General features: G+C 36.9%; 1 protein-coding gene across 4 annotated transcripts in view; it reads right to left on the bottom strand.

Moving 5' to 3' along the window:
* CCDC181 (coiled-coil domain containing 181) overlaps positions 1–13,448 on the bottom strand; it is a 49,712-nt gene that overhangs the window by 17,439 nt on the left and 18,825 nt on the right. For 2 of the 4 annotated variants that reach the window (XM_027086379.1, XM_027086382.1), the window contains exons 3-5: positions 11,727–11,778; positions 5,529–5,648; positions 2,032–2,982 (exon numbers count right to left, since the gene is read on the bottom strand). In XM_027086379.1, the coding sequence (XP_026942180.1) occupies positions 2,032–2,982; positions 5,529–5,645 (1,068 nt within the window). In that variant the 5' untranslated portion in view covers positions 5,646–5,648; positions 11,727–11,778. Of the gene's footprint in view, positions 1–2,031; positions 2,983–5,528; positions 5,649–11,496; positions 11,643–11,726; positions 11,779–13,448 lie in introns of those variants that run through there. The other 2 variants (XM_027086381.1, XM_027086380.1) reach the window with 2 other exon arrangements.

The following is a 13,448-nucleotide window of genomic DNA, read 5'->3' as shown; positions in this document are numbered from 1 at the left end:
AGCAAACATATAGTTCAGTTATTCTCAACAAATTCTTTTGTGTTATCATGAAGTTCTGAGTTAACGATCCTTTTAAGTACCTATTATATACCTGAACCAAGTAAGCTGAGTCTGACTGTTAGAGTTTAGTACCCAAGTAAGCAAAATTTTATTAAGTATTCACCCTTTCAGATTCCTACCTGAGTGTGCTATAGGTTACACGTTCTTACTAACTTCATTTTTTTTATCTTTTTCTGCTAATGTGAGTTTGATTTAAATGCCAGAAATTTCCATGGTAATTTCCTACATAAGTAGAAAATATACCGTTTCTCAACAAATGACAAGAAAACTGGGATTTTGACTTTGCTACAGACAAGTTGAGGGACTTCAATAAAGTTATTTAAACTATCTCGACTATAGTTTTCTCATCTGTAAAATAATCTTTAAGGTTCCTTCTAATTGTAAGGTTCTATTAACTGTGATTCTGTTGCAGTTTGTATTTACAGTTAGACATTTTATATGGTTCAGCTTCATGCTATCAGGTAACCAGTAAAACAGAGAACCAGGGCGCTGATTTAGGTAATTTAGAGAAAATCCCCCAGTTTTAATACCTAGAATTTTCAATTATACTTTTATTTAAGAGCAAGGAAAAAAATCCCAAAATAATAATTTTGGATTCTGTATGGCATTTCGGAGACATTTCATTTAGGTTATGAGGTTCTATTCTTAATCTAAAACTAAAACCCCTGAAATCAAGGAACTGTAGTGTTGACGAAAATAATCTGTAATAGGAATAGAAAAGAGTTTTATTCCAGCCAAACTAAGGACTATAGCCCAGGAGACATAAATTCAAGAAGCACTTGAATTGTGTTCCACTGGACTACAAAATGGGGGAGGCATATATATTAGCAAAAACTGCAAAGTTACATAAGTTGTTTGTCAAGAACCAGGATTGAAGCTGGCAAGAAATAAGGGCGCTTGTTAAGCAAGGATTGGTTGGTATCTGAAATGGTGTCTCAAGGGGAGACCTTGAGAGCATAAGGTTGCAGCTGGCAGATATTATTTTGGAAAGTCTGCTGATATACTTGAGTTTGATACAGTTCAGAAAACTCAAGTTCTCGGCGATACAGGAACACATCTGAAACCACATCCACAACGGCCACCCAGTGCCATTTTGGATGCTTGGACCATAGTTTTATATCTTGTCAGAACAAAGAACAAACATCAAGCGTGAGAGGGGTACATCCCTTCAAGGTTTCAAAAGAGACAGATTAACATGTACACAGTAAGTCAGTATGACCTTGGTGTCTGGGTAGGGAACCTCATCTTCAAAGGAGTATTAGCATTGGTGTCATGGGAAGTGGGGGAGCATTTATCCTATCTTCAAAGTGGACATTCTAAGAAATCTGGTAAATACATTCTTTGTTTTCTTTAATGGCGAAAGGAGATGTACAATGTATGCTTTACAGGCCATAAGACAGGCTGTTCTAGTTAGCATAAAGTTCAAGACAAATCATGTATAAGCCAGAATGACTTCCCCATACCTCAATATGTGAAAATTTCTTCCATCAGTAGGCCTGGAAGATATATGAAATACACACACACACACACACACACACACTCCAGAGAACATAATCCAGTCCCACCTGTTGCCTCCTAAACCCCAACAAATTTGTGCCTTCATTTTTTCATCTGACATCTGATTTTCACCTACCTCATAACAAGATTACTTTCAGCAGTCACTTAACTTCTCTGAGCCTCACCTTTAAAATGAAAGGATCAGATGAGGTCATCACTGAGGTCTCCTCTAGCTCTAACACGGGTCATTCATTACTATGCTTTTGTGATGCTTACCAGAAAGGACCAAGGTAATCATGGTGCTTGTTCCATAAATACAGATGCTTAATACTTAACCACTTAATCCAACAAAAGAAAAACAAAATAAGCAAGTAGATATATCAAATAGTTTGAAGAACCATTTCAATTCCTACAGCATTTATGACACATAAAAACATATTCTACTTTCAATATAATGCCCACTTGTGCTCTCACCTCTCTCTTTAGCTTTTCTCTCTTTTGTTCTAGTCGTTTTTGCAGTTCTTTCTGTTGAGGAGAGAGACAGTATGTTGAGGTCACTGGAGATACATCTGCAGACCGCGTCCTATGACTAGATTTTCCATTCCCCTTACTTCGATCTGAGTTGGCAGCAGAACCTGGATGAGTCTTGGGGTTGGGTGGTGGCTGAGAGATATAAGCCAGTTGCTCTTCTGTTGATGAGTGAGCCAGAGCATGAATTTTTGCTATTGGCTCTTCTTTCTTGACTCCACTGACAGATAAATTGGGAGATCTGGGTGACAACTGCTGAGGCTCATTTTCTGTATAATTAGCATTATTAATGGGGGGCAAAAACCCCTGACTCTCAATGTCTTGTAAATTCAGAAGTTCAAACTTTCCATCTCTCTCTACTAGTATTTTCCTATCCTTGTTTTCTTCAGAATTTCCATCAGTAGGCGACAGGAGCACATTTTCTTGTGCAAATTCATTGGAAATACATAACTGAGACAGTTTTCCAGACACATCACTTTCATTTTCAAGATAATTTTTGTAAGTATCAGTGTCTTCCAGAGGAGGAACTTCCAAATCAACTAATTTGTCTTTGAATTTAAGTTTTCTTTCCCTTTTATCATTCACAGGTTCTTGATTTTGTAGAAGCTTGTTGGCTTGTATAATTTTCTCCATAATATATCTCCTTACTTCCTCATCCTCTTCCTCCTCCAGGTCTTGCTGGCTTTCTAGTTTGGATTCCTGTAAAGAGTTTTCACTGTCTGAATCTGATATGGGATCCAAAGGTTGAATACTCGGTACAGAAATGAAGTCATTTCTTATTGATGAAACCTCATCCTTGAAAGATCTGTCAGAATCAGAAAGCTGCTTGGAATGTTCTATTTCTGTTTCATTCTCTTTTAAGCCTTGGTTAATATTCTCTTCATTCCCACAAACCTTCTAGAAAAACAGAGATGAGATTCATTTTCAGTAAAAATTGAGACTCTTTTGTCCATTTATATGTAGACAATCCAAAATGGATTTTCATGCTCATGTAATTTATTTTATAAGTGGGAAAATTTACATGCTTCCTGATCATACTTCACTCATAATTTTCTAATTCATATTTATGAGCACCCCAAGGGAAAAGCACATCAGGAAAAATTTAACTCTAAATTTGAATTTGATGTTGCTAAGTACTAGACTGGTTATTTTTTTTTAATTTTATGCCAATGTATAAAAATGTACCTACAAATAGTACAATATTATTTTAATATTCCTCCCTCTATAAAATTTTCCTCCCTTTACAGTTTCAGAAGAATATATTTTAAAATGTTTTCTCCTGTAATATTTGTATTTTTCAAAAAGATATCTTTCTCCCCAGGACCATTACAAGGTCAGTGCCTTTGGTCAAGTCCTAATAATTTTGAGGTTCCTATAATCTTTTCAGATTAGTGTTGCTGCTATTTTCTGCAGGACCTATACCCAAATATCAGGTCAAGTTTTAGCTCTGGATCAGATTCTCTTTCCTCAGCTATCTTCAGAGGCTCCAATAATCTACGTTAAACACCATTATATAACTTGGCCTTACTTTTTTAAAAAATGTAATTCCACATGAACCGTAAACCAGCATTATCACATCACAAAACCCTGCTCCACATCTGTTTCTAACTAATGGTTTCTTACCTAGCATCTCTCCTCCAAACATGTATCCTCACCTACCAAACACTTTGCCCCTAAAATATATAATTTTTTCTCTTTCTCAGACAATTCTCTCCTCCTGAAAGAGTTCCATGGGAGCTACTCTTTTCTGCTCTCTTCAACCCCTTAAAATTCCCTTCCTCTTTTACTAGCTCAGTCACCATTTCTAACAGCCTTCTCTTCCTAACCTGCACAACACTGCTGGATGTCCAATAAGTAAATAAACCTGGCCCCCTAAAATGACTACCAAACAACTAAGACCAACTAAGACCTCTGCCTTGTAATTTTTCTTTTTAGCTGTACTTGATTCTCTGGCTCATTTCTATAGTATCTGTTTCCAAATTCTCCTTTAGCTTTCACTTCTTTGTAAAACCCACTACAGTAAAATCTTCCCCCGACCCTCACCCCTGTTTCAAGCTCTGTCATCCATCTTTCCTACCAGCCTCAAAGGAAAAAGTGATTGTAGTAATCCACCAGAACGAGCAAGACTCATCACAGCACTGTTTTGACCACTGCTGTATCCTCAGCACTGTTTTGACCACTGCTGTATCCTCAGCACTTAGAACAGCCTCTGACACATGGCAGGTGATCATTACTTTTTGTTGAATGAATGAATAAAGAAGTAAAACAATGAATTATCATTATCACTTCTCTAATTCTGTTACCCTGTGCTGTGGCTCTCACACTCTTCTAGTCATGAGACCTTGGTTCAGCATTATTGCTCTGGGTATCTCTACCTCTACTCATTCTGATTATTTTTTTGTTAAAGATGCATAAAACTGCCATGTAAAAGTCATCTTGGAAAAGTCTTCACTTTTGACTCTGTTGCCATTTCCAAATATCATCTATCCCATCTGTCTTCTCCATTGCATAAGAAAGCAAAACGGAACTAAGAGACAGTTGTGATGTAAAACCTGCTGCCTTCATTTCCTCATATTCTTTTCCTTAACTCTCTGAAATCTGGCTTCTGTTGTAACTACTCTGATCAACGTCCCTCTAAAGTCACCTTTTCTTATCCCCATCTTGGTCCTTTTCTTTATTACTTCCCTATTTATTGACAATAATTATATTATACATAATAATTATGTATTATCTATTGTAATACACATATATAATTAGTGTCAATACATATGCATATATATATATACACACACATATATATTATATATGGATACACATACACACTGTATATATGTAAAGAGAGAAAGAAGGAACCTTCTGTGAACCAGGAACTGGTTCATTTTCCTGGACTTCCCTTCTACATGTCTGATACGGAATCATGTTTAATGGATCCACTTTTTCCTACAAATATTCCTATGGCTCAGTCTTTGACCTTTTACTTTTTTCCATATATTCATTCCCCTAAAATTCACTCTTAAGGTTTCCAATATTAGCTGAAGACCATGTTTTTGAGGATTTGCTTTATTTTTCATGTATATTAAAAGAATAAACCCATGATTTTACCCAGGTTCATATAAAGTAGAAATTAAATGTATTTTACTTTTGATGCAATAAATTATTTACATTATGTAAATTATAATTTTAATTTTTTAATTATAATTTTGGCTTTATTAAGTGCTAACTTAATCGCTGTTCTCTCACTAATTAGCCCTATGCCTTAGGACGTTTAAACTCTCCACGCCTCAATTTTCTCATCTCTAAGATGGGGATAATTACACTTGCTCTATGTATATCAAAGGAATTTTGTGAGGTTCAGATGAGATAATATATGTGAAACGCCTCAAGAACTACAAAACGCTTTGTTAATATAATTACTATGAACTCTGTTGGCAATTTATATATACCTCTATTACGCTGGCACCATTTTCTTCTTTTTCATTAATCAACCATTCCAGGTCCTTTTCAAAGTCATCTTCATATTCTTCACTACCTTTTGAATCAGTTTCTTGATTTTCATCCATTTTCTGTTTGTTAAAGAATAATGTTATAAGATTAAAAGAGATAAGGTGTATGTCATGTCCACTTTAGGGGTAGTATGGAGTATGCTTAATTAGCTTACCTTTAATGTTAAAGGTAAGCTAATTAAACACAGAAACACAAATTATGGAATGTTCAGAATAAACATATCAGCATACCCTAAAAGAGAGACTTAAAAAGGCCAGACATTTTCTAGGTGTACCACTCCTAACAACCATTCCACCTCCCCGCAATTCCTGACACCCTATTTACGAGGAGACTAAAAAAGGTGGATAAGAAAAGTATCTGAGGCTTAGAGAAGGATTTTCCACATCCCTACCAATCATTAAAACTCCTTGTCCAGGTACAAGCTGATGAATCAGCTTTTTAGTCTCACTCGTTCACATTTTCTCATATTCAAATAAAAACAATTATATTAACCCTCATCCTCAGTTTCTCAGTCCTTCTGGTAATTTATATAGCATAATTATAATTTGTGATCTGAGAGTTTTTTTTTAACTATGTAACAACTGACTCTCAGTTATAGTAAATACTAATTTCCAGAGAAGTCAAACTGTTGTCAATTCAAAATAACATATATCTTTTTCATAAAAAACAAACTGTGATGCCTAGTACTATCTGTAAGGCAGTGACAAGAAACAAGAATGTCAGATGACAGTTAATAAATGTTTGTGAAAATGGTATAAAACTTTTTATGAAAATACCATTCAGCCATTTTTATGAAAAAACTAAAGTTATCTGCAAATTGAGGTCAGTTCCAAGTCCTAATTTTTTGGTCCATAACTTTTCAAATGATGGAAGCATTTTAATCTTTACCTATAACGTGCCTTTATGTGTGTGAGCATACTATATACATGTGTGAATATGCACTGCAATTTTGACAAATATTTGTTGAACACCTATGATATTCCTATAAAAATTATAAAATATGCTCTTGAGCCCTGATACAGAAGACAAACATAAACAAAATACATACATTTAAAATGTAGATAAAAAACATAAATTGAAAATGTAGATAAGTGGGGAAAAGGTATATTATAAAGGACTGTGGAAAGAAGAATAAAAAAGCAACTAACTCCGTTTAAAATTGGAAATATCAAGGAAAGATGAGATGGGTTTTGAATAATGAGTACGAGAGTTCATCATTATCCCAGACAAGAGAACAGCATGAGGAAGAAGCAACACAGAAGTGCATGGAATTTTCCAGTGTGGCCTGAACATAAATGTGCTCCTGGAGAAGGGTCTAGAAGAAGTGAGAAGGCATCAGTTTGATGTCATATTTTCTTTTCAAAAAGAAAATGGTTGAGGGAAAATTGTTTATGTGGATCTAATTGTCATGAAATAGCCAAAGGTAGAAATATACAGCAATAATCTGCATACGTTCCACTATTGACTTAAACAAAAAGAGCAATGCTCTATAAATATACCTAGAATTTTAGGTCCAGTTTCAAAATAACTGTAGAACTATGATCTTCAGGGCCCCAAACACCTGGGACCTTGTTTCTATACCTGCCTTCTCTTGCTCCTACACCAAGAATAGGTTGCCTAAAACCTTTTCTGGAAGTAGAAAGTACAGAAGTCAAGCACACATTAAATCTAGGTACATTGTTTTTGTTTTGTTTTGTTTTTTTGCGGTACGCGGGCCTCTCACTGTTGTGGCCTCTCCCGCTGCGGAGCACAGGCTACGGACGCGCAGGCCCAGCAGCCATGGCTCACGGGCCCAGCCGCTCCGCGGCATGTGGGATCTTCCCGGACTGGGGCACGAACCCGTGTCCCCTGCATCGGCAGGCAGACTCTCAACCACTGCGCCACCAGGGAAGCCCTAGGTACATTTTTTAAGATACAAAATGAGAGAAATTATGTTTGATTTGATAAACATAAAACATCAAACTCTGTTGTGGCCATTAGCTTCACTTTATTCTCCCCAAATGTTTGACCAGACTACCTAACCTGGTGCCAGTTTTACTAAAGCAAGATTTACATTTTTTTCCTTCTACTGTTCACTACCAAATGATAATGAAAGCATGTGGGAGACCATCTTTCCACTAGCTGTACAAGCACTAGCTAAGAGAATAGATAATGCTATGTGTGAAAAAGTTTTGATAGGTTTTAGTGCACAGTATGTTCAAAATGAGTTAAAAGGATGAGATAATTCAAATAGATACATGCACCCCAATGTTCACAGCAGCACTATTTACAATAACCAAAACATGGAAGCAACCTAAATGTCTATCAACAGATGAATGGATAAAGAAGATGTGGTGTGTATATATACACAATGGAATATTATTACTCAGCCATACAAAAGAATGAAATAATGCCATTTGCAGCAACATGGATGGACCTAGAGATTATCATACTAAGTGAAGTAAGTCAGAAGGAGGAAGACAAGTACCATATGAGATCACTTGTACGTGGAACCTAAAATATGACACAAATGAACTTATTTATGAAACAGAAACAAACTCACAGACATACAAAACAAACTTCTGGTTACCAAAGGGGAAAGGGAGTAGGGGAGGGATAAATTAGGAGTTTGGGATTAGCAGATACAAACTACTATATATAAAACAGATAAACAACAAGGTCTTACTGTTAAGCAACAAGGTCCTACTGTATAGCACAGGGAACTATATTCAATATCCTGTGATAAACCATAATGGAAAAGAATATGAAAAAGAATATATGAATCACTTTGCTGTACACCAGAAACTAACACAACACTGTAAATCAAGTATACATCAATTAGAAAAAAATGATGAGGACGAAAACATAAATGGGTTCCAAGGCTGAGACCTGGCTGAGGTACAGATAACATACAAAGCTCTGTATGCAGTTTGTTACAGTTTAGAGAACAAAAGACAAGCTGGAACACATTCAGAGGTTGGTAAACCAGGAGACAGGGAAATAAAAGACAAGGAGAAGGGAAGAAGACAGGTTATGAGAATAAAATGCCTTAAAGCCAGTATTCTGAGGAATACTTGAAAACCCTCAGAATGTTAGCCCACAGAAGAGAAATCTCCTAAAGGAGAGTCATGACAACTGCTTTACAATATTTAAATGGTAACCATGTAAAGGAGGGTTGGACTTGCATTATTTCAAACAGTAAGACTAGTACCAAGGACTAGAAACTCAGGGGCAAATTTTTCCACAATGTAAGACAGAATTTACATTTTCAAACTTGCCCTGAAGTGAGCTGAGTTCCCTGTTGATCAAATGTTTATACATAGCTCAGAAGATAATCACAGCAAGACTGTTTCAAAGGAGACTGAAACTTTAGACAAATGATTGAGCTAGATGACCCTTAGGTTTATTTTAACTTTTACTACAAGAAGCAAATTAGCAAATAACTGCCGACTTATGAATTGCAAGAGAATGTAAAAACAAATGCACAGTACCATGATAATGCTTACTCTAAGATAAATTATCAGTGTCTGAATAACTGAGTTCAAGACTTAAATTCTAAAGTCTATCTCATTTAAATGTCACCACCTTTCCTCTGCAGAGTTCTTAATATTACTTCCCCTTCCCTCTCAAGACAAAATTAGTTTTAGGCACACTGAGTGTTAATTATTCAACTCAATTATTCAACTGGATAATTATAACTATTTCTAATGTATTAGTTGGACTGTATCTTTCTAGATACTTATTTCTTTTAAGCTAAAAATAGGAAATGGACTTTCTTAAAGGACTCAAAGTAATGTCTCAATAATTTGGAAATCAGAGGTTGAGAGGAATATTTTGAAGTGACCTGAAGAAAACAAATCAATGTTTCAGAGTGAGTTTATTTATCACTCCCTAAGCTGCAAAACTGGCTAAATCACGCAAACTGTTTTGTCTACTTACCTACCAATTAAAAGTAAGGGTGCTGGGGCTTCCCTGGTGGTGTAGTGGTTAAGAATCCGCCTGCCAATGCAGGGGACACGGGTTCAAGCCCTGGTCCGGGAAGATCCTACACGCCACGGAGCAGCTAAGCCCGAGCACCACAACTACTGAGCCTGTGCTCTAGAGCCCGTGAGCCACAACTACTGAGCCCATGTGCCACAACTACCAAAGCCTGCGTGCACAGAGCCCGTGCTCCACAACAAGAGAAGCCATGACAATGAGAAGCCCACGCACCACAAGGAAGAGTAGCCCTCGCTCGCCGCAACTAGAGAAAGCCCACACGCAGCAATGAAGACCCAACGCAGCCAAAAATAAATAAATAAAATAAATAAATTTTAAAAAATTGTTTTAAAAAGTAAGGGTGCCAAGAATGATGTAGAATAGACTAAAACTCACTGTGATCCAAAACACTTCTATAAATAATACTATTTTTCACAGTCACATATGCCTTAGGATAATCAGCTTTATTTTCAGATCAGGAATCTTGAAATTTATTATTTTAAGATGTTTAAGTTACATAACTAATTGTTAGAGTAAGACTTCTATGGAATTCATCACTGCTTTCCCTTAATTTCATAAAAACATGGTTCTGACCTGTAAATAAATGGTTGCCTGAAGACTCCAGTAGATACGCTTTTCTATTCACAAAGTATCTCACCCATGTGAAAACTCAAATTTAAAACTAAAACACAGAATCAGCAAAGTAAGATAATTACAAACTAAACATATTAGGTATTCTTAAATCAAACTATCATGCTGTAATTAAAAAGAAAAAAAGCCATAGTTGAAGTGACTCAGGGAAGTAAATGAAGTTCATCAAATAACAAGTGCCATTCTTCTCCTGTAACTTCAAAAAATTCATGGATCGTTCCCAAGTAAACAAAGAACATAAATCATAAGCTCTTGTAACGAAGTCCCTTAAGCCTTTTTCAAATGCGTCACAGGATATTCAATCCCCTTCAGTTTTTTTAATCTTCATCCCCAGGGTACTGGCCATATGGCACACAGTCTACATTCTGGAAAAGAAATACATCTTACACAAACTGAATCACCTAACACGTATTCCTTGTGAGTTTCACACATTCACTGTGTATCATCAGTAAAAACCTATGTAGGTGGCTTAGGCCAGAACCACCCTCTTAATAAGGAACTGTAGCAAGAGACAGAAATTAACTCCTTCCTCTTATGTGTCTGCTAAATCCCACGTGGTTATGACTGTAGATTTTTTAGTTAAGTCCATATATACACACAATTTTGATAAGTTTCTTTCAGGATTCAAAACACTCAAAAATAGTTTAATCTAAATCATTGACTCCAGTCATACTAGTTTAAGGTTGCTTAAAATCTAAGAAAACGGGAAGAACGTCAAACCAAACGCCTTTTAATATAAAATAAGTACTTAAGCAAAAGCTAACCAATAATCACATCATGAAACCATCTGGCCCATTCTTACTGCGGCATCCTACCCAGACTGTGATCCCATCAGTAAAAATTTTTTTAAGTCACAATCTGTCACACAGTATGACGATAAACAATATTTTACAAACATCAGTGGTAATTTTAATTTCTATCCAGGGTCCCAAGGTACCACCGACTAACTGAATACCTTAGCCTCTTCATGGAAGCTAACATTTCAGGAGTGACTTTTTTCTCCCAGGGATGAGACTTTCAGAGGCGAAAGAATATGACAAAAATTAGAAAGGAAGCTACCCTCTGAGGGGTTTCCCTCATACAGAGCGAAGTAAGGCGGAATTGCCAGGCTTCCCTGCCAGCGCCAAGCTCCGTGGACCCCGGACTCAGAAGGATGAGGCGCCAACACGAAGTCTCCTTACTCGCTTCTCTACCCACCTTTCCTCCCAGCTGTCCCAGACGTTTACCCCTTTACCCTCTCTCCCACCGTAAATATCTCCGCATCATCCTTCCCTTCGCTCCCTCTATATCCCCTCCTGCCTGTGTAAGACGCAGCGGCTGAGGTCACAAAGTCGGCCAGGGGAGTTCTCCTTTCCTCCTCTTTCTAAGCTCTGACAGCAAAGCGAGCGAGACCCCAGCACTTGCGCCGCAGCAGCCAGGACCCTGCTGCCATGGCAACGGCGCCTCTCCGCGTCTTCCATCCGGGCCTCTTTCACTACAAGGGCGCGGGAGACCAGCGCAGACGCAGACGATAGCTTAAGAACACCTACCCCTCCGGGCGCTCCTCCTGGCGCGGGCAAACGACCTCTCTGGCTGCGGTTTCTGAGGAAACGACCAAGAAATCCAAGCATCACCCATAAGTTTCACGAGGGTTAGTACGAATTGGGGAAAGTTTACTGTCTGGGTTGAGTTTTCCAACGTGTGTCTCTTGCCGGATACGGACTTTATTAGAATGAATTCTAGAGGTATATTGCCGTTAAGTTGTTTTCTTCACCATTAACTTCCAAAAGTAGTTTCAGCTTTCATTAGTAGATAAGCACATTGCTAATTAGTGACCGGAAGATTCCCCATCCCACCCCCATCCTCCCTAAGCAAAACCAAACCTTTGCAGCTAGAGGTTATCATACTAAGTGAAGTTAAGTCAGAAAGAGAAAGACAAATACTATGTGATATCACTTGCATGTGGAATCTGAAATATGGCACAAATGAACCTGCTATGAAACAGAAACAGACTCACAGACGTGGAGAACAGACTTGTGGTTGCCAAGGGGGAGGGGGTGGGGGAGGAAAGGACTGGGAGTTTGGGATTAGCAGATGTAACCTATTATATACAGGATGGATAAACAGCAAGGTCCTACTGTATAGCACAGGGAACTATATTCAATATGCTGTAATAAAACATAATGAAAAAAATATGAAAAAGCATGTGTATAACTGAGTCACGTTGCTGTACAGCAGAGATTGGCACAGCATTGTATATCAACTATATTTCAATTAAAAAAATAGAGTAAAATAAAAACTTTTATTGCCCAAGAGAATGGTCAAAGGAAATAGGTTGTTTGCTCCAACTTTCAAGCATGTCAAAATGGTCATCTAGAATTTTCTCAAATCCTCCTTAAAGGTCATCTTTATGTATGAAGGGGGAGCAAGATGATTTTGGGACTGTGGTGACAAATGACAAGATTTTAGGAACTGTCCATTCCCTACCAGAAATAAAACAGGGAGAAATGAAAATATTTCCTCAGCACATTCCATTCAGATTATTTTTGTTTATTATTAGGATTTCTATCATTTGGTAAAATGGAGAGCACCTTTTCTCCAAAGAGGAGCAATATAAAACTGAATTTTTAAGTATTCTCCAAACTGTACAGTAGACTAAGTTAAAAAACATAGAAAAGATTTAAGGTTAAGATTAATTACAATATTGAGTGCACTTCCTAGCTACAGTGTAGAATGTATAGTTGTAACGACCTAATGTTTCTTCTGCTGCAGGACTTTGGTCTTAGGCCAAACACTTGAAAAAGACAAAAAATATAAAATTATCAAGTATTGAAGGACAAAGGAATTTTAGTCAAATCTCCTTTAGTGAACATGGAATTACTACAAAGCTAAAGTTGACCTTACGTTTCTGAACTCCTAGTTGAATATTTTTTCCACTGACCCTCCTAAATATTTTAAGTATTTTTGCAAATATTAATGGAATATAGCACCATTGTTCATAATATCCAAAAAGCAGAAACAACCCAAATGGCCAAAAAATAATGAATGGATACATAAAATGTAGTATATCCATTCAATGGAATATTTCAGCTGTAAAAAGGAATGAAGTACTGATAAATATTCAATACTACAACATGGATGAACCTTGAAAATGTTACTGAATTGGTCAACCGGACCCATGCTTAGAGAATAGATCTTAAGTGTTATCACCAAAAAAAGAAAAGTAACTATGGGAGGTAATGCATGTGTTAATTAACTTGATTGTTGTAATC

This window comes from Aethalodelphis obliquidens, unplaced genomic scaffold, assembly GCF_003676395.1.
Source record: "Aethalodelphis obliquidens isolate GAN/ISIS:26980383/991018 unplaced genomic scaffold, ASM367639v1 scaffold55, whole genome shotgun sequence".
Lineage (NCBI taxonomy): Eukaryota > Metazoa > Chordata > Mammalia > Artiodactyla > Delphinidae > Aethalodelphis > Aethalodelphis obliquidens.
This window is presented reverse-complemented; position numbering and strand designations above follow the sequence as displayed.